This window comes from Anomalospiza imberbis, unplaced genomic scaffold (genome assembly GCF_031753505.1).
Source record: "Anomalospiza imberbis isolate Cuckoo-Finch-1a 21T00152 unplaced genomic scaffold, ASM3175350v1 scaffold_100, whole genome shotgun sequence".
Lineage (NCBI taxonomy): Eukaryota > Metazoa > Chordata > Aves > Passeriformes > Viduidae > Anomalospiza > Anomalospiza imberbis.
The window spans coordinates 60,438-82,894 of NW_027099389.1; the positions used below are offsets into that span (position 1 = coordinate 60,438).

General features: G+C 51.2%; 1 protein-coding gene across 2 annotated transcripts in view; it reads left to right on the top strand.

The window, feature by feature from the left end:
* The window catches only part of LOC137465659 (branched-chain alpha-ketoacid dehydrogenase kinase-like), a 42,222-nt gene that overhangs the window by 5,240 nt on the left and 14,525 nt on the right, over window positions 1–22,457 (top strand). Inside the window, exons 3-6 of one of the 2 annotated variants that reach the window (XM_068177723.1) lie at window positions 1,802–1,912; window positions 3,299–3,346; window positions 4,821–4,940; window positions 7,258–7,356. In XM_068177723.1, the coding sequence (XP_068033824.1) occupies window positions 1,802–1,912; window positions 3,299–3,346; window positions 4,821–4,940; window positions 7,258–7,356 (378 nt within the window). The remainder of the gene's footprint in view (window positions 1–1,801; window positions 1,913–3,298; window positions 3,347–4,820; window positions 4,941–7,257; window positions 7,357–22,457) is intronic. The other variant, XM_068177724.1, reaches the window with a different exon arrangement.

Sequence of the window (22,457 nt, forward strand, 5' to 3'; positions counted from 1 at the left end):
TTTGGGGTGAAAATGGAAATTTTGGGGTGAAAATGGAAAATTTGGGGTGAAAATGGGAAATTTTGGGGTGAAAATGGAAAATCTTGGGGTGAAAATGGAAAATTTTAGGGTGAAAATGGAAAATTTTGGGGTGAAAATAGGAAATTTTTGGGAATTTTGTGCTTTTGGTTGGGCAGAACCCCCCGAAATTTGGGTGAGAAAATTGCCGAATTGCCAGGAAGCGCCGAGGGGTTTGGGAGGGCGATGAAACCTCGGGAATTGCCCAAAATTGGGGTTTTTTTGGGGCAGAAAAGCGCCCGGTAGAACCTGAAGAATTTGGGATAAGCCCTCCAAAATTTGGGGTGAAACCTCGGAAAATTGGGATAAAAGTGATTGAAATTGAAAAATTTGGGGCAAAACCGATGAAATTTGGGGGAAAGTTGGAAATTTTGGGGTGAAAATGGAAAATTTTAGGGTGAAAATGGAAAATTTGGGGAACAAATTCAAAATCTTGGGGTGAAAGTTGAAAATTTGGGGTGAAAATGGAAAATTTTAGGGTGAAAATGGAAATTTTGGGTTGACAATGGAAATTTTGGGGTGAAAATGGGAAATTTTGGGGTGAAAATGGAAATTTTGGGGTGAAAATGCAAAATTTTGGGGTGAAAATGGGAAATTTTGGGCTGAAAATGGGAAATCTTGGGGTGAAAATGGGAAATTTTGGGGTGAAAATGGAAAATTTAGGGTGAAAATGGAAAATTTGGGGTGAAAATGGGAAATCTTGGGGTGAAAATGGGAAATCTTGTGGTGAAAATGGGAAATTTTGGGGTGAAAATTCAAAATTTTGGGGTGAAAATGGGAAATTTTTGGGAATTTTGTGCTTTTGGTTGGGCAGAACCCCCCAAAATTTGGGTGAGAAAATTGCCGAATTGCCAGGAAGCGCCGAGGGGTTTGGGAGGGCGATGAAACCTCGGGAATTGCCCAAAATTGGGGTTTTTTTGGGGCAGAAAAGCGCCCGGTAGAACCTGAAGAATTTGGGATAAGCCCTCCAAAATTTGGGGTGAAACCTCGGAAATTTGGGATAAAAGTGATTGAAATTGAAAAATTTGGGGCAAAACCGACGAAATTTGGGGGAAAATTGGAAATTTTGGGGTGAAAATGGAAAATTTTAGGGTGAAAATGGAAAATTTGGGAACAAATTCAAAATCTTGGGGTGAAAGTTGAAAATTTGGGGTGAAAATGGAAAATTTTAGGGTGAAAATTCAAAATCTTGGGTTGAAAATGGAAATTTTGGGTTGAAAATGGAAATTTTGGGGTGAAATGGGAAAATTTTGGGGTGAAAATGGGAAATTTTGGGTTGAAAATTGGAAAATTTGGGGTGAAAATGGAAAATTTTAGGTTGAAAATGGAAAATTTGGGGTGAAAATGGAAATTTTGGGGTGAAAATGGGAAATCTTGGGGTGAAAATGGAAAATTTTGGGGTGAAAATGGAAAATTACGGTGAAAATGGAAATTTTGGGGTGAAAATGGGAAATTTTGGGGTGAAAATGGGAAATTTTGGGGTGAAAATGGAAAATCTTGGGGTGAAAATGGGAAATTTAGGGTGAAAATGGAAAATTTTGGGGTGAAAATTGGAAAAATTTGGGGTGAAAATTCAAAATTTTGGGGTGAAAATGGGAAATTTTTGGGAATTTTGTGCTTTTGGTTGGGCAGAACCCCCCAAAATTTGGGTGAGAAAATTGCCGAATTGCCAGGAAGCGCCGAGGGGTTTGGGAGGGCGATGAAACCTCGGGAATTGCCCAAAATTGGGGTTTTTTTGGGGCAGAAAAGCGCCCGGTACCTGCAGCAGGAGCTGCCCGTGCGCATCGCCCACCGCATCCAGGGCTTCCGGAACCTTCCCTTCATCATCGGCTGCAACCCCACCATCCTGCACGTGGTGAGCCCCCCAAAATCCCCAAAAAACCCCAAAATCCCCAAAATCCCCGCGAAGGGTTTGAAGGGGAAGCCGAAATTCCTGAAAATCGCGAAAAAATCGCGAGAAAAAAGTGAAAAAATGGCGGAAAAGCGTGAAAAAATGGCGAAAAAATGGCGAAAAAATGCGAAAAAATCTTGAAAAAATGGCCAAAAAAAGGCAAAAAAATTGTGAAAAAATCGCGAAAAAATTGCGAAAAAATTGCGAAAAAACCACAAAAAATCGTGAAAAAATGGCGAAAAAATCATGGAAAAATCGCAAAAAAATGCGAAAAAATCATGAAAAAATGGCAAAAAAAAGCAAAAAATTTGCGAAAAAATCGCGGAAAAAATGTGAAATAAATGCAAAAAAATCGAGAAAAAATCGCAAAAAATGGCAAAAAATCGCGAAAAAATCGCAAAAAAAATCACGAAAAAATCGCGAAAAAATGACGAAAAAATCGCCAAAAAATCGCGAAAAAAATCAAGAAAAACCACGAAAAAATTACGAAAAAATCGCAAAAAAAGGCAAAAAAAAAGGCAAAATTCCCCCAAATTCCCAAAATTTCCCAGAAATTCCCCAGAAATTCCCCAAAATCCCCCAAATTTCCCCAAATTTCCCTGGAAATTCCTAGAAATTCTCCAAATTTCCCAGAAATTCCCCAAATTCCCCTGAAAATTCTCCAAAATCCCCCAAATTTCCTGGAAAATTCCCTTAAATTCCCCAAAATTCCTGAATTTTCCCCAGAAATTCCCCAAAATTCCCCACAATCCCCCAAATTTCCTGGAAAATTACCTAAAATTCCCCAAAATTCCCGAATTTTCCCCGGAAATTCCCAGAAATTCCCCAAAATTCCCCAAAATTTCCCTGGAAATTCCCTAAAATTCCCCAAATTTCCCAGAAATTCCCAAAATTCCCCAGAATTCCCTGGAAATTCCCGGAGCTTGCCGGAATTTTCCGGAATTTCCCCGCGGTGCCCCCAGGTTCTCAGGCTGGGGGGGTTCCGGGCGTGGCCGGGGCGTGGCGCAGGGCGTGGCGCGGGGCGGGGCTCGGCGCAGGGCGTGTCCCGGGGCGTGGCGCAGGGCGTGGCGCGGGGCGGGGCGTGGCGCAGGGCGTGGCGCGGGGCGTGGTGCAGGGCGTGGCGCAGGGCGTGCCCGGGGCGTGGCGCGGGGCGTGGCGCGGGGCGGGGCTCGGCGCGGGGCGTGGCGCAGGGCGTGGTGCAGGGCGTGGCGTGGGGTGGGGCTCGGCGCGGGGCGTGGCGTGACGCAGGGTGTGGCGCGGGGCGGGGCGTGTCCCGGGCGTGGCGCGGGGCGTGGCTCGGCGCAGGGCGTGGCGCGGGGCGTGGCCCTGAGCTGTCCCCTCCCCCCCCAGCACGAGCTGTACATCCGCGCCTTCCAGAAACTCAGCGACTTCCCCCCGGTGAGTGGGGCTGGGCGCGCACCTGGGCACAGCTGGGGGGGTAAAAACACACCTGGGCACAGCTGGGGGGGTAAAAACACACCTGGGCACAGCTGGGCACAACTGGGCACACCTGGGCACAGCTGGGGGGTAAAAACACACCTGGGCACACCTGGGCACAGCTGGGCACAGCTGGGCACACCTGGGCACACCTGGGGGGGTAAAAACACACCTGGGCACAATTGGGGGGGTAAAAACACACCTGGGCACTCACCTGGGCACACCTGGGCACAGCTGGGGGTTAAAAACACACCTGGGCACAGCTGGGCACTCACCTGGGGGGTAAAAACACACCTGGGCACTCACCTGGGGCTTAAAAACACACCTGGGCACACCTGGGCACACCTGGGCACTCACCTGGGGGGTAAAAACACACCTGGGCACTCACCTGGGCACTCACCTGGGGCTTAAAAACACACCTGGGCACACCTGGGCACAGTTGGGGGTTAAAAACACACCTGGGCACTTACCTGAGCACTCACCTGGGGGTTAAAAACACACCTGGGCACAGCTGGGGGGTAAAAACACACCTGGGCACTCACCTGGGCACTCACCTGAGGGTTAAAAACACACCTGGGCACAGCTGGGGGTTAAAAACACACCTGGGCACAGCTGGGGGGTAAAAACACACCTGGGCACTCACCTGGGCACTCACCTGGGGGTTAAAAACACACCTGGGCACAGCTGGGGGGGTAAAAACACACCTGGGCACAGCTGGGCACTCATCTGGGGGTTAAAAACACACCTGGGCACAGCTGGGGGTTAAAAACACACCTGGGCACACCTGTGCAGATCCAGGTGCACAGCAACGAGTCGCAGTACTGTCACTGTCACACCTGTGTGTGTCACACCTGTGTGTGTCACACCTGTCACTGTCACACCTGTGTGTGTCTCACCTGTCTGTGTCTCACCTGTGTGTGTCACACCTGTGTGTGTCTCACCTGTGTGTGTCACACCTGTGTGTCTCACACCTGTCTGTGTCACACCTGTGTGTCTCACACCTGTGTGTGTCACACCTGTCTGTGTCACACCTGTGTGTGTCACACCTGTCTGTGTCACACCTGTGTGTGTCTCACCTGTGTGTGTCTCACCTGTCACTGTCACACCTGTCACTGTCACACCTGTGTATGTCTCACCTGTGTGTGTCTCACCTGTGCGTGTCACACCTGTGTGTGTCACACCTGTGTGTGTCACACCTGTCACTGTCACACCTGTGTGTGTCTCACCTGTGTGTGTCACACCTGTCACTGTCACACCTGTGTGTGTCTCACCTGTGTCACACCTGTCTCACCTGTGCAGATCCAGGTGCGCAGTGACGAGTCGCAGCACTGTCACTGTCACACCTGTGTGTGTCACACCTGTGTGTGTCTCACCTGTGTGTGTCTCACCTGTGTGTGTCACACCTGTGTGTGTCACACCTGTCTCACCTGTGCAGATCCAGGTGCGCAGCGACGAGTCGCAGTACTGCGCATTGCTGCGGCAGCTGCTCGAGGACCACAAGGACGTGGTGACGCTGCTGGCCGAGGGGCTGAGGGAGTGCCGCAGGCACATCCAGGTAACGCACCTGGGACACACCTGGGACACACCTGGGACACACCTGGGACACACCTGGGACACACCTGGGACAGGTAACCCTACCTGAGATACACCTGGGACACACCTGGGACACACCTGGGGTACACACACTGCTGGCCGAGGGGCTGAGGGAGTGCTGCAGGCACATCCAGGTAACGCACCTGGGACAGGTAACACACCTGGGACACACCTGGGACACACCTGGGACAGGTAACCTCACCTGGGACAGGTAACACACCTGGGACACACCTGGGACACACCTGGGACACACCTGGGTCACACCTGGGTCACACCTGGGACACACCTGGGTCACACCTGGGACAGGTAACCCTACCTGAGATACACCTGGGATACACCTGGGACACACCTGGGACACACCTGGGACACACCTGGGTCACACCTGGGACACACCTGGGACAGGTAACCTCACCTGGGACACACCTGGGACACACCTGGGACACACCTGGGACACACCTGGGACACGTAACCCTACCTGAGATACACCTGGGACACACCTGGGTCACACCTGGGGTACACACCTGAGCCACACCCACACACCTGGGACAGGTAACCTCACCTGGGACACACCTGGGACACACCTGGGGTACACCTGGGACAGGTAACTCTACCTGGGACACACCTGGGACACACCTGGGACACACCTGGGACACACCTGGGACAGGTAACCTCACCTGGGACACACCTGGGACACACTTGGGCCAGGTAACCCTACCTGAGATACACCTGGGACACACCTGAGCCACACCCACACACCTGGGGGAGTTCCACCTGAGCCACACCCACCCACCTGTCTCACCTGTGTCTCTTACCTGTCCCTCACCTGTCTCACCTGTCTCACCTGTCCCTCACCTGTCTCACACCTGTCCCTCCCCTGTCCCTCACCTGTCCCTCACCTGTCTCACACCTGTTTCTCTCACCTGTCTCTCACTTGTCTCACCTGTCTCCTGTGTCTCACCTGTCCCTCACCTGTCTCACACCTGTCCCTCCCCTGTCTCTCACCTGTCTCCCCTGTCTCTCACCTGTCTCTCACCTGTCTCTCACCTGTCTCACCTGTCTCTCACCTGTCTCTCACCTGTCTCACCTGTCTCACACCTGTTTGTCTCACCTGTCCCTCACCTGTCCCTCACATGTCCCTCACCTGTCTCACACCTGTTTGTCTCACCTGTCCCTCACCTGTCCCTCACATGTCCCTCACCTGTCTCACACCTGTTTGTCTCACCTGTCTCTCACCTGTCTCTCACCTGTCTCACCTGTCTCCTGTGTCTCACCTGTCCCTCACCTGTCTCACACCTGTTTGTCTCACCTGTCTCTCACCTTTCTCTCACCTGTCTCTCACCTGTCCCTCACCTGTCCCTCACCTGTCTCTCACCTGTCTCACCTGTGTCTCACCTGTCTCACCTGTGTCTCACATGTCTGTCTCACCTGTTTGTCTCACCTGTCTCACCTGTCCCTCACCTGTCTCACCTGTCTCACCTGTCCCTCACCTGTCTCACCTGTCTCACCTGTCCCTCACCTGTCTCCTGTGTCTCACATATCTGTCTCACCTGTCTCACCTGTCTCTCACCTGTCTCACCTGTCTCACCTGTCTCTCACCTGTCTCTCACCTGTCTCACCTGTCTCTCACCTGTCCCTCACCTGTCTCTCACCTGTCCCTCACCTGTCCCTCACCTGTCTCCTGTGTCCCTCACCTGTCCCTCACCTGTCCCTCACCTGTCCCTCACCTGTGTCTCACCTGTGTCTCACATGTCTGTCTCACCTGTTTGTCTCACCTGTCTCACCTGTCCCTCCCCTGTCTCCCCTGTCTCACCTGTGTCTCACCTGTCTCTCACCTGTTTGTCTCACCTGTGTCTCACCTGTCTCTCCCCTGTCCCTCACCTGTCTCTCCCCTGTCCCTCACCTGTCTCTCCCCTGTCTCTCACCTGTCTCACCTGTCCCTCACCTGTCTCACCTGTGTCTCACCTGTTTGTCTCACCTGTCTCTCACCTGTCCCTCACCTGTCCCACCTGTCTCACCTGTGTCTCACCTGTCCCTCACCTGTCCCACCTGTCTCACCTGTCTCATCTGTCTCACTTGTGTCTCACCTGTCTCTCACCTGTCTCTCACCTGTCTCTCACCTGTGTCTCACCTGTCTCTCACCTGTCTCACCTGTCTCTCACCTGTCTCTCACCTGTCTCACCTGTCTCACCTGTCTCACCTGTCCCTCACCTGTCCCTCACCTGTCCCTCACCTGTCTCCTGTGTCTCTCACCTGTCCCTCCCCTGTCCCTCCCCTGTCAGGACGAGCGGCTGCTGCGGCCGTTCCTGGACAAGACGCTGACGTCGCGCCTGGGCATGCGGATGCTGGCGGCGCATCACCTGGCGCTGCACGAGGACAAGGTGAGCTCACCTGGGCACAGGTGTGCCAGTGCCTATAGATCCTATAGATCCTATAGATCCTAGAGCTCACCTGGGCACAGGTGTGCCAGTGCCTATGGATCCTATAGATCCTAGAGCTCACCTGGGCACAGGTGTGTCAGTGCCTATAGATCCTATAGATCCTAGAGCTCACCTGGGCACAGGTGTGTCAGTGCCTATAGATCCTATAGATCCTATAGATCCTAGAGCTCACCTGGGCACAGGTGTGTCAGTGCCTATAGATCCTATAGATCCTAGAGCTCACCTGGGCACAGGTGTGCCAGTGCCTATGGATCCTATAGATCCTAGAGCTCACCTGGGCACAGGTGTGTCAGTACCTATGGATCCTATAGATCCTAGAGCTCACCTGGGCACAGGTGTGTCAGTGCCTATAGATCCTATAGATCCTAGAGCTCACCTGGGCACAGGTGTGTCAGTACCTATAGATCCTATAGATCCTAGAGCTCACCTGGGCACAGGTGTGTCAGTACCTATGGATCCTATAGATCCTAGAGCTCACCTGGGCACAGGTGTGTCAGTACCTATAGATCCTATAGATCCTAGAGCTCACCTGGGCACAGGTGTGTCAGTGCCTATGGATCCTATAGATCCTAGAGCTCACCTGGGCACAGGTGTGCCAGTACCTATAGATCCTATAGATCCTAGAGCTCACCTGGGCACAGGTGTGCCAGTGCCTATAGATCCTATAGATCCTAGAGCTCACCTGGGCACAGGTGTGTCAGTGCCTATGGATCCTATAGATCCTAGAGCTCACCTGGGCACAGGTGTGTCAGTACCTATAGATCCTAGAGCTCACCTGGGCACAGGTGTGTCAGTGCCTATAGATCCTATAGATCCTATAGCTCACCTGGGCACAGGTGTGTCAGTGCCTATGGATCCTATAGATCCTATAGCTCACCTGGGCACAGGTGTGTCAGTGCCTATGGATCCTATAGATCCTAGAGCTCACCTGGGCACAGGTGTGTCAGTGCCTATAGATCCTATAGATCCTATAGATCCTAGAGCTCACCTGGGCACAGGTGTGTCAGTACCTATAGATCCTAGAGCTCACCTGGGCACAGGTGTGCCAGTACCTATAGATCCTATAGATCCTAGAGCTCACCTGGGCACAGGTGTGTCAGTGCCTATAGATCCTATAGATCCTAGAGCTCACCTGGGCACAGGTGTGTCAGTGCCTATAGATCCTATAGATCCTAGAGCTCACCTGGGCACAGGTGTGCCAGTACCTATAGATCCTATAGATCCTAGAGCTCACCTGGGCACAGGTGTGTCAGTGCCTATAGATCCTATAGATCCTATAGCTCACCTGGGCACAGGTGTGTCAGTGCCTATGGATCCTATAGATCCTAGAGCTCACCTGGGCACAGGTGTGTCAGTACCTATAGATCCTAGAGCTCACCTGGGCACAGGTGTGCCAGTACCTATAGATCCTATAGATCCTAGAGCTCACCTGGGCACAGGTGTGTCAGTGCCTATAGATCCTATAGATCCTATAGCTCACCTGGGCACAGGTGTGTCAGTGCCTATAGATCCTATAGATCCTATAGATCCTAGAGCTCACCTGGGCACAGGTGTGTCAGTACCTATAGATCCTAGAGCTCACCTGGGCACAGGTGTGCCAGTACCTATAGATCCTATAGATCCTATAGCTCACCTGGGCACAGGTGTGCCAGTGCCTATAGATCCTATAGATCCTAGAGCTCACCTGGGCACAGGTGTGTCAGTGCCTATAGATCCTATAGATCCTAGAGCTCACCTGTCCAGGTGTGCCAGTGCCTATAGATCCTAGAGCTCACCTGGGCACAGGTGTGTCAGTACCTATAGATCCTATAGATCCTAGAGCTCACCTGGGCACAGGTGTGTCAGTGCCTATGGATCCTATAGATCCTAGAGCTCACCTGGGCACAGGTGTGCCAGTGCCTATAGATCCTATAGCTCACCTGGGCACAGGTGTGTCAGTGCCTATAGATCCTATAGATCCTAGAGCTCACCTGGGCACAGGTGTGCCAGTACCTATGGATCCTATAGATCCTAGAGCTCACCTGGGCACAGGTGTGTCAGTACCTATGGATCCTATAGATCCTATAGATCCTAGAGCTCACCTGGGCACAGGTGTGTCAGTACCTATAGATCCTATAGATCCTAGAGCTCACCTGGGCACAGGTGTGTCAGTACCTATGGATCCTATAGATCCTAGAGCTCACCTGGGCACAGGTGTGTCAGTACCTATGGATCCTATAGATCCTAGAGCTCACCTGGGCACAGGTGTGTCAGTGCCTATGGATCCTATAGATCCTATAGATCCTAGAGCTCACCTGGGCACAGGTGTGTCAGTGCCTATGGATCCTATAGATCCTATAGATCCTAGAGCTCACCTGGGCACAGGTGTGTCAGTGCCTATAGATCCTATAGATCCTATAGATCCTATAGCTCACCTGGGCACAGGTGTGTCAGTACCTATGGATCCTATAGATCCTATAGATCCTAGAGCTCACCTGGCACAGGTGTGTCAGTACCTATAGATCCTATAGATCCTATAGATCCTATAGCTCACCTGGGCACAGGTGTGTCAGTGCCTATGGATCCTATAGATCCTATAGATCCTAGAGCTCACCTGGGCACAGGTGTGTCAGTGCCTATAGATCCTATAGATCCTAGAGCTCACCTGGGCACAGGTGTGTCAGTGCCTATGGATCCTATAGATCCTATAGCTCACCTGGGCACAGGTGTGCCAGTGCCTATAGATCCTATAGATCCTAGAGCTCACCTGTCCAGGTGTGTCAGTACCTATAGATCCTATAGATCCTAGAGCTCACCTGGGCACAGGTGTGTCAGTGCCTATGGATCCTATAGATCCTATAGATCCTAGAGCTCACCTGTCCAGGTGTGTCAGTACCTATAGATCCTATAGATCCTATAGCTCACCTGTCCAGGTGTGTCAGTACCTATGGATCCTATAGATCCTATAGCTCACCTGGGCACAGGTGTGCCAGTGCCTATGGATCCTATAGATCCTAGAGCTCACCTGGGCACAGGTGTGTCAGTACCTATGGATCCTAGAGCTCACCTGGGCACAGGTGTGTCAGTACCTATAGATCCTATAGATCCTAGAGCTCACCTGGGCACAGGTGTGTCAGTGCCTATGGATCCTATAGATCCTATAGCTCACCTGGGCACAGGTGTGTCAGTGCCTATGGATCCTATAGATCCTATAGCTCACCTGGGCACAGGTGTGTCAGTGCCTATAGATCCTATAGATCCTAGAGCTCACCTGGGCACAGGTGTGCCAGTACCTATAGATCCTATAGATCCTAGAGCTCACCTGGGCACAGGTGTGTCAGTGCCTATAGATCCTATAGATCCTATAGCTCACCTGGGCACAGGTGTGTCAGTGCCTATAGATCCTATAGATCCTATAGATCCTAGAGCTCACCTGGGCACAGGTGTGTCAGTACCTATAGATCCTAGAGCTCACCTGGGCACAGGTGTGCCAGTACCTATAGATCCTATAGATCCTAGAGCTCACCTGGGCACAGGTGTGTCAGTGCCTATAGATCCTATAGATCCTATAGCTCACCTGGGCACAGGTGTGTCAGTGCCTATGGATCCTATAGATCCTAGAGCTCACCTGGGCACAGGTGTGTCAGTACCTATAGATCCTAGAGCTCACCTGGGCACAGGTGTGCCAGTGCCTATAGATCCTATAGATCCTATAGATCCTAGAGCTCACCTGGGCACAGGTGTGCCAGTGCCTATGGATCCTATAGATCCTAGAGCTCACCTGGGCACAGGTGTGTCAGTGCCTATAGATCCTATAGATCCTAGAGCTCACCTGGGCACAGGTGTGTCAGTGCCTATAGATCCTATAGATCCTATAGATCCTAGAGCTCACCTGGGCACAGGTGTGTCAGTGCCTATAGATCCTATAGATCCTAGAGCTCACCTGGGCACAGGTGTGCCAGTGCCTATGGATCCTATAGATCCTAGAGCTCACCTGGGCACAGGTGTGTCAGTACCTATGGATCCTATAGATCCTAGAGCTCACCTGGGCACAGGTGTGTCAGTGCCTATAGATCCTATAGATCCTAGAGCTCACCTGGGCACAGGTGTGTCAGTACCTATAGATCCTATAGATCCTAGAGCTCACCTGGGCACAGGTGTGTCAGTACCTATGGATCCTATAGATCCTAGAGCTCACCTGGGCACAGGTGTGTCAGTACCTATGGATCCTATAGATCCTAGAGCTCACCTGGGCACAGGTGTGTCAGTGCCTATAGATCCTATAGATCCTAGAGCTCACCTGGGCACAGGTGTGTCAGTACCTATAGATCCTATAGATCCTAGAGCTCACCTGGGCACAGGTGTGTCAGTACCTATGGATCCTATAGATCCTAGAGCTCACCTGGGCACAGGTGTGTCAGTACCTATAGATCCTATAGATCCTAGAGCTCACCTGGGCACAGGTGTGTCAGTGCCTATGGATCCTATAGATCCTAGAGCTCACCTGGGCACAGGTGTGCCAGTACCTATAGATCCTATAGATCCTAGAGCTCACCTGGGCACAGGTGTGCCAGTGCCTATAGATCCTATAGATCCTAGAGCTCACCTGGGCACAGGTGTGTCAGTGCCTATGGATCCTATAGATCCTAGAGCTCACCTGGGCACAGGTGTGTCAGTACCTATAGATCCTAGAGCTCACCTGGGCACAGGTGTGTCAGTGCCTATAGATCCTATAGATCCTATAGCTCACCTGGGCACAGGTGTGTCAGTGCCTATGGATCCTATAGATCCTATAGCTCACCTGGGCACAGGTGTGTCAGTGCCTATGGATCCTATAGATCCTAGAGCTCACCTGGGCACAGGTGTGTCAGTGCCTATAGATCCTATAGATCCTATAGATCCTAGAGCTCACCTGGGCACAGGTGTGTCAGTACCTATAGATCCTAGAGCTCACCTGGGCACAGGTGTGCCAGTACCTATAGATCCTATAGATCCTAGAGCTCACCTGGGCACAGGTGTGTCAGTGCCTATAGATCCTATAGATCCTAGAGCTCACCTGGGCACAGGTGTGTCAGTGCCTATAGATCCTATAGATCCTAGAGCTCACCTGGGCACAGGTGTGCCAGTACCTATAGATCCTATAGATCCTAGAGCTCACCTGGGCACAGGTGTGTCAGTGCCTATAGATCCTATAGATCCTATAGCTCACCTGGGCACAGGTGTGTCAGTGCCTATGGATCCTATAGATCCTAGAGCTCACCTGGGCACAGGTGTGTCAGTACCTATAGATCCTAGAGCTCACCTGGGCACAGGTGTGCCAGTACCTATAGATCCTATAGATCCTAGAGCTCACCTGGGCACAGGTGTGTCAGTGCCTATAGATCCTATAGATCCTATAGCTCACCTGGGCACAGGTGTGTCAGTGCCTATAGATCCTATAGATCCTATAGATCCTAGAGCTCACCTGGGCACAGGTGTGTCAGTACCTATAGATCCTAGAGCTCACCTGGGCACAGGTGTGCCAGTACCTATAGATCCTATAGATCCTATAGCTCACCTGGGCACAGGTGTGCCAGTGCCTATAGATCCTATAGATCCTAGAGCTCACCTGGGCACAGGTGTGTCAGTGCCTATAGATCCTATAGATCCTAGAGCTCACCTGTCCAGGTGTGCCAGTGCCTATAGATCCTAGAGCTCACCTGGGCACAGGTGTGTCAGTACCTATAGATCCTATAGATCCTAGAGCTCACCTGGGCACAGGTGTGTCAGTGCCTATGGATCCTATAGATCCTAGAGCTCACCTGGGCACAGGTGTGCCAGTGCCTATAGATCCTATAGCTCACCTGGGCACAGGTGTGTCAGTGCCTATAGATCCTATAGATCCTAGAGCTCACCTGGGCACAGGTGTGCCAGTACCTATGGATCCTATAGATCCTAGAGCTCACCTGGGCACAGGTGTGTCAGTACCTATGGATCCTATAGATCCTATAGATCCTAGAGCTCACCTGGGCACAGGTGTGTCAGTACCTATAGATCCTATAGATCCTAGAGCTCACCTGGGCACAGGTGTGTCAGTACCTATGGATCCTATAGATCCTAGAGCTCACCTGGGCACAGGTGTGTCAGTACCTATGGATCCTATAGATCCTAGAGCTCACCTGGGCACAGGTGTGTCAGTGCCTATGGATCCTATAGATCCTATAGATCCTAGAGCTCACCTGGGCACAGGTGTGTCAGTGCCTATGGATCCTATAGATCCTATAGATCCTAGAGCTCACCTGGGCACAGGTGTGTCAGTGCCTATAGATCCTATAGATCCTATAGATCCTATAGCTCACCTGGGCACAGGTGTGTCAGTACCTATGGATCCTATAGATCCTATAGATCCTAGAGCTCACCTGGCACAGGTGTGTCAGTACCTATAGATCCTATAGATCCTATAGATCCTATAGCTCACCTGGGCACAGGTGTGTCAGTGCCTATGGATCCTATAGATCCTATAGATCCTAGAGCTCACCTGGGCACAGGTGTGTCAGTGCCTATAGATCCTATAGATCCTAGAGCTCACCTGGGCACAGGTGTGTCAGTGCCTATGGATCCTATAGATCCTATAGCTCACCTGGGCACAGGTGTGCCAGTGCCTATAGATCCTATAGATCCTAGAGCTCACCTGTCCAGGTGTGTCAGTACCTATAGATCCTATAGATCCTAGAGCTCACCTGGGCACAGGTGTGTCAGTGCCTATGGATCCTATAGATCCTATAGATCCTAGAGCTCACCTGTCCAGGTGTGTCAGTACCTATAGATCCTATAGATCCTATAGCTCACCTGTCCAGGTGTGTCAGTACCTATGGATCCTATAGATCCTATAGCTCACCTGGGCACAGGTGTGCCAGTGCCTATGGATCCTATAGATCCTAGAGCTCACCTGGGCACAGGTGTGTCAGTACCTATGGATCCTAGAGCTCACCTGGGCACAGGTGTGTCAGTACCTATAGATCCTATAGATCCTAGAGCTCACCTGGGCACAGGTGTGTCAGTGCCTATGGATCCTATAGATCCTATAGCTCACCTGGGCACAGGTGTGTCAGTGCCTATGGATCCTATAGATCCTATAGCTCACCTGGGCACAGGTGTGTCAGTGCCTATAGATCCTATAGATCCTAGAGCTCACCTGGGCACAGGTGTGCCAGTACCTATAGATCCTATAGATCCTAGAGCTCACCTGGGCACAGGTGTGTCAGTGCCTATAGATCCTATAGATCCTATAGCTCACCTGGGCACAGGTGTGTCAGTGCCTATAGATCCTATAGATCCTATAGATCCTAGAGCTCACCTGGGCACAGGTGTGTCAGTACCTATAGATCCTAGAGCTCACCTGGGCACAGGTGTGCCAGTACCTATAGATCCTATAGATCCTAGAGCTCACCTGGGCACAGGTGTGTCAGTGCCTATAGATCCTATAGATCCTATAGCTCACCTGGGCACAGGTGTGTCAGTGCCTATGGATCCTATAGATCCTAGAGCTCACCTGGGCACAGGTGTGTCAGTACCTATAGATCCTAGAGCTCACCTGGGCACAGGTGTGCCAGTGCCTATAGATCCTATAGATCCTATAGATCCTAGAGCTCACCTGGGCACAGGTGTGCCAGTGCCTATGGATCCTATAGATCCTAGAGCTCACCTGGGCACAGGTGTGTCAGTGCCTATAGATCCTATAGATCCTAGAGCTCACCTGGGCACAGGTGTGTCAGTGCCTATAGATCCTATAGATCCTATAGATCCTAGAGCTCACCTGGGCACAGGTGTGTCAGTGCCTATAGATCCTATAGATCCTAGAGCTCACCTGGGCACAGGTGTGCCAGTGCCTATGGATCCTATAGATCCTAGAGCTCACCTGGGCACAGGTGTGTCAGTACCTATGGATCCTATAGATCCTAGAGCTCACCTGGGCACAGGTGTGTCAGTGCCTATAGATCCTATAGATCCTAGAGCTCACCTGGGCACAGGTGTGTCAGTACCTATAGATCCTATAGATCCTAGAGCTCACCTGGGCACAGGTGTGTCAGTACCTATGGATCCTATAGATCCTAGAGCTCACCTGGGCACAGGTGTGTCAGTACCTATAGATCCTATAGATCCTAGAGCTCACCTGGGCACAGGTGTGTCAGTGCCTATGGATCCTATAGATCCTAGAGCTCACCTGGGCACAGGTGTGCCAGTACCTATAGATCCTATAGATCCTAGAGCTCACCTGGGCACAGGTGTGCCAGTGCCTATAGATCCTATAGATCCTAGAGCTCACCTGGGCACAGGTGTGTCAGTGCCTATGGATCCTATAGATCCTAGAGCTCACCTGGGCACAGGTGTGTCAGTACCTATAGATCCTAGAGCTCACCTGGGCACAGGTGTGTCAGTGCCTATAGATCCTATAGATCCTATAGCTCACCTGGGCACAGGTGTGTCAGTGCCTATGGATCCTATAGATCCTATAGCTCACCTGGGCACAGGTGTGTCAGTGCCTATGGATCCTATAGATCCTAGAGCTCACCTGGGCACAGGTGTGTCAGTGCCTATAGATCCTATAGATCCTATAGATCCTAGAGCTCACCTGGGCACAGGTGTGTCAGTACCTATAGATCCTAGAGCTCACCTGGGCACAGGTGTGCCAGTACCTATAGATCCTATAGATCCTAGAGCTCACCTGGGCACAGGTGTGTCAGTGCCTATAGATCCTATAGATCCTAGAGCTCACCTGGGCACAGGTGTGTCAGTGCCTATAGATCCTATAGATCCTAGAGCTCACCTGGGCACAGGTGTGCCAGTACCTATAGATCCTATAGATCCTAGAGCTCACCTGGGCACAGGTGTGTCAGTGCCTATAGATCCTATAGATCCTATAGCTCACCTGGGCACAGGTGTGTCAGTGCCTATGGATCCTATAGATCCTAGAGCTCACCTGGGCACAGGTGTGTCAGTACCTATAGATCCTAGAGCTCACCTGGGCACAGGTGTGCCAGTACCTATAGATCCTATAGATCCTAGAGCTCACCTGGGCACAGGTGTGTCAGTGCCTATAGATCCTATAGATCCTATAGCTCACCTGGGCACAGGTGTGTCAGTGCCTATAGATCCTATAGATCCTATAGATCCTAGAGCTCACCTGGGCACAGGTGTGTCAGTACCTATAGATCCTAGAGCTCACCTGGGCACAGGTGTGCCAGTACCTATAGATCCTATAGATCCTATAGCTCACCTGGGCACAGGTGTGCCAGTGCCTATAGATCCTATAGATCCTAGAGCTCACCTGGGCACAGGTGTGTCAGTGCCTATAGATCCTATAGATCCTAGAGCTCACCTGTCCAGGTGTGCCAGTGCCTATAGATCCTAGAGCTCACCTGGGCACAGGTGTGTCAGTACCTATAGATCCTATAGATCCTAGAGCTCACCTGGGCACAGGTGTGTCAGTGCCTATGGATCCTATAGATCCTAGAGCTCACCTGGGCACAGGTGTGCCAGTGCCTATAGATCCTATAGCTCACCTGGGCACAGGTGTGTCAGTGCCTATAGATCCTATAGATCCTAGAGCTCACCTGGGCACAGGTGTGCCAGTACCTATGGATCCTATAGATCCTAGAGCTCACCTGGGCACAGGTGTGTCAGTACCTATGGATCCTATAGATCCTATAGATCCTAGAGCTCACCTGGGCACAGGTGTGTCAGTACCTATAGATCCTATAGATCCTAGAGCTCACCTGGGCACAGGTGTGTCAGTACCTATGGATCCTATAGATCCTAGAGCTCACCTGGGCACAGGTGTGTCAGTACCTATGGATCCTATAGATCCTAGAGCTCACCTGGGCACAGGTGTGTCAGTGCCTATGGATCCTATAGATCCTATAGATCCTAGAGCTCACCTGGGCACAGGTGTGTCAGTGCCTATGGATCCTATAGATCCTATAGATCCTAGAGCTCACCTGGGCACAGGTGTGTCAGTGCCTATAGATCCTATAGATCCTATAGATCCTATAGCTCACCTGGGCACAGGTGTGTCAGTACCTATGGATCCTATAGATCCTATAGATCCTAGAGCTCACCTGGCACAGGTGTGTCAGTACCTATAGATCCTATAGATCCTATAGATCCTATAGCTCACCTGGGCACAGGTGTGTCAGTGCCTATGGATCCTATAGATCCTATAGATCCTAGAGCTCACCTGGGCACAGGTGTGTCAGTGCCTATAGATCCTATAGATCCTAGAGCTCACCTGGGCACAGGTGTGTCAGTGCCTATGGATCCTATAGATCCTATAGCTCACCTGGGCACAGGTGTGCCAGTGCCTATAGATCCTATAGATCCTAGAGCTCACCTGTCCAGGTGTGTCAGTACCTATAGATCCTATAGATCCTAGAGCTCACCTGGGCACAGGTGTGTCAGTGCCTATGGATCCTATAGATCCTATAGATCCTAGAGCTCACCTGTCCAGGTGTGTCAGTACCTATAGATCCTATAGATCCTATAGCTCACCTGTCCAGGTGTGTCAGTACCTATGGATCCTATAGATCCTATAGCTCACCTGGGCACAGGTGTGCCAGTGCCTATGGATCCTATAGATCCTAGAGCTCACCTGGGCACAGGTGTGTCAGTACCTATGGATCCTAGAGCTCACCTGGGCACAGGTGTGTCAGTACCTATAGATCCTATAGATCCTAGAGCTCACCTGGGCACAGGTGTGTCAGTGCCTATGGATCCTATAGATCCTATAGCTCACCTGGGCACAGGTGTGTCAGTGCCTATGGATCCTATAGATCCTATAGCTCACCTGGGCACAGGTGTGTCAGTGCCTATAGATCCTATAGATCCTAGAGCTCACCTGGGCACAGGTGTGCCAGTACCTATAGATCCTATAGATCCTAGAGCTCACCTGGGCACAGGTGTGTCAGTGCCTATAGATCCTATAGATCCTATAGCTCACCTGGGCACAGGTGTGTCAGTGCCTATAGATCCTATAGATCCTATAGATCCTAGAGCTCACCTGGGCACAGGTGTGTCAGTACCTATAGATCCTAGAGCTCACCTGGGCACAGGTGTGCCAGTACCTATAGATCCTATAGATCCTAGAGCTCACCTGGGCACAGGTGTGTCAGTGCCTATAGATCCTATAGATCCTATAGCTCACCTGGGCACAGGTGTGTCAGTGCCTATGGATCCTATAGATCCTAGAGCTCACCTGGGCACAGGTGTGTCAGTACCTATAGATCCTAGAGCTCACCTGGGCACAGGTGTGTCAGTGCCTATGGATCCTATAGATCCTAGAGCTCACCTGGGCACAGGTGTGCCAGTGCCTATGGATCCTATAGATCCTAGAGCTCACCTGGGCACAGGTGTGTCAGTGCCTATGGATCCTAGAGCTCACCTGGGCACAGGTGTGTCAGTACCTATGGATCCTATAGATCCTAGAGCTCACCTGGGCACAGGTGTGTCAGTGCCTATGGATCCTATAGATCCTATAGCTCACCTGGGCACAGGTGTGTCAGTGCCTATAGATCCTATAGATCCTAGAGCTCACCTGGGCACAGGTGTGTCAGTGCCTATAGATCCTATAGATCCTAGAGCTCACCTGGGCACAGGTGTGCCAGTGCCTATGGATCCTATAGATCCTATAGATCCTAGAGCTCACCTGGGCACAGGTGTGTCAGTGCCTATAGATCCTATAGATCCTAGAGCTCACCTGGGCACAGGTGTGCCAGTGCCTATAGATCCTATAGCTCACCTGGGCACAGGTGTGTCAGTGCCTATAGATCCTATAGATCCTAGAGCTCACCTGGGCACAGGTGTGCCAGTACCTATGGATCCTATAGATCCTAGAGCTCACCTGGGCACAGGTGTGTCAGTACCTATAGATCCTATAGATCCTAGAGCTCACCTGGGCACAGGTGTGTCAGTGCCTATGGATCCTATAGATCCTATAGATCCTAGAGCTCACCTGGGCACAGGTGTGTCAGTACCTATAGATCCTATAGATCCTAGAGCTCACCTGGCACAGGTGTGTCAGTACCTATGGATCCTATAGATCCTAGAGCTCACCTGGGCACAGGTGTGCCAGTACCTATAGATCCTATAGATCCTAGAGCTCACCTGGCACAGGTGTGTCAGTGCCTATAGATCCTATAGATCCTAGAGCTCACCTGGGCACAGGTGTGTCAGTGCCTATAGATCCTATAGATCCTAGAGCTCACCTGGGCACAGGTGTGTCAGTGCCTATAGATCCTATAGATCCTAGAGCTCACCTGGGCACAGGTGTGCCAGTACCTATGGATCCTATAGATCCTAGAGCTCACCTGGGCACAGGTGTGTCAGTGCCTATGGATCCTATAGATCCTATAGATCCTAGAGCTCACCTGGGCACAGGTGTGTCAGTACCTATAGATCCTATAGATCCTAGAGCTCACCTGGGCACAGGTGTGTCAGTACCTATGGATCCTATAGATCCTAGAGCTCACCTGGGCACAGGTGTGTCAGTGCCTATAGATCCTATAGATCCTATAGATCCTAGAGCTCACCTGGGCACAGGTGTGTCAGTGCCTATGGATCCTATAGATCCTATAGATCCTAGAGCTCACCTGGGCACAGGTGTGTCAGTACCTATAGATCCTATAGATCCTAGAGCTCACCTGGGCACAGGTGTGTCAGTACCTATGGATCCTATAGATCCTAGAGCTCACCTGGGCACAGGTGTGTCAGTGCCTATAGATCCTATAGATCCTAGAGCTCACCTGGGCACAGGTGTGCCAGTGCCTATAGATCCTATAGATCCTAGAGCTCACCTGGGCACAGGTGTGTCAGTGCCTATGGATCCTATAGATCCTATAGATCCTAGAGCTCACCTGGGCACAGGTGTGTCAGTGCCTATGGATCCTATAGATCCTATAGATCCTAGAGCTCACCTGGGCACAGGTGTGCCAGTGCCTATAGATCCTATAGATCCTAGAGCTCACCTGGACACAGGTGTGTCAGTACCTATAGATCCTATAGATCCTAGAGCTCACCTGGGCACAGGTGTGTCAGTACCTATGGATCCTATAGATCCTAGAGCTCACCTGGACACAGGTGTGTCAGTGCCTATAGATCCTATAGATCCTAGAGCTCACCTGGGCACAGGTGTGTCAGTGCCTATGGATCCTATAGATCCTATAGATCCTATAGCTCACCTGGGCACAGGTGTGTCAGTACCTATGGATCCTATAGATCCTAGAGCTCACCTGGGCACAGGTGTGTCAGTGCCTATGGATCCTATAGATCCTATAGATCCTAGAGCTCACCTGTCCAGGTGTGTCAGTACCTATAGATCCTAGAGCTCACCTGGGCACAGGTGTGTCAGTACCTATAGATCCTATAGATCCTATAGCTCACCTGGCACAGGTGTGTCAGTGCCTATGGATCCTATAGATCCTATAGATCCTAGAGCTCACCTGGGCACAGGTGTGTCAGTGCCTATAGATCCTATAGATCCTAGAGCTCACCTGGGCACAGGTGTGTCAGTGCCTATGGATCCTATAGATCCTAGAGCTCACCTGGGCACAGGTGTGTCAGTACCTATAGATCCTATAGATCCTAGAGCTCACCTGGGCACAGGTGTGTCAGTGCCTATGGATCCTATAGATCCTATAGCTCACCTGGGCACAGGTGTGTCAGTGCCTATGGATCCTATAGATCCTAGAGCTCACCTGGGCACAGGTGTGTCAGTACCTATGGATCCTATAGATCCTAGAGCTCACCTGGGCACAGGTGTGTCAGTGCCTATGGATCCTATAGATCCTATAGATCCTAGAGCTCACCTGTCCAGGTGTGCCAGTGCCTATAGATCCTATAGATCCTAGAGCTCACCTGTCCAGGTGTGTCAGTACCTATAGATCCTATAGATCCTAGAGCTCACCTGGGCACAGGTGTGTCAGTGCCTATAGATCCTATAGATCCTAGAGCTCACCTGGGCACAGGTGTGTCAGTGCCTATGGATCCTATAGATCCTATAGATCCTAGAGCTCACCTGGGCACAGGTGTGTCAGTACCTATAGATCCTATAGATCCTATAGATCCTAGAGCTCACCTGGGCACAGGTGTGTCAGTACCTATAGATCCTATAGATCCTAGAGCTCACCTGGGCACAGGTGTGTCAGTGCCTATGGATCCTATAGATCCTATAGCTCACCTGTCCAGGTGTGCCAGTGCCTATGGATCCTATAGATCCTAGAGCTCACCTGGGCACAGGTGTGTCAGTACCTATAGATCCTATAGATCCTAGAGCTCACCTGGGCACAGGTGTGTCAGTACCTATAGATCCTATAGATCCTATAGCTCACCTGTCCAGGTGTGTCAGTGCCTATGGATCCTATAGATCCTAGAGCTCACCTGGGCACAGGTGTGTCAGTACCTATGGATCCTATAGATCCTATAGCTCACCTGGGCACAGGTGTGCCAGTGCCTATAGATCCTATAGATCCTAGAGCTCACCTGGGCACAGGTGTGTCAGTACCTATAGATCCTATAGATCCTAGAGCTCACCTGGGCACAGGTGTGTCAGTACCTATAGATCCTATAGATCCTAGAGCTCACCTGGGCACAGGTGTGTCAGTACCTATAGATCCTATAGATCCTATAGCTCACCTGTCCAGGTGTGTCAGTGCCTATGGATCCTATAGATCCTAGAGCTCACCTGGGCACAGGTGTGTCAGTACCTATGGATCCTATAGATCCTATAGCTCACCTGGGCACAGGTGTGCCAGTGCCTATAGATCCTATAGATCCTAGAGCTCACCTGGGCACAGGTGTGTCAGTACCTATAGATCGTATAGATCCTAGAGCTCACCTGGGCACAGGTGTGTCAGTACCTATAGATCCTATAGATCCTAGAGCTCACCTGGGCACAGGTGTGTCAGTACCTATGGATCCTATAGATCCTAGAGCTCACCTGGGCACAGGTGTGTCAGTGCCTATGGATCCTATAGATCCTAGAGCTCACCTGGGCACAGGTGTGTCAGTACCTATAGATCCTATAGATCCTA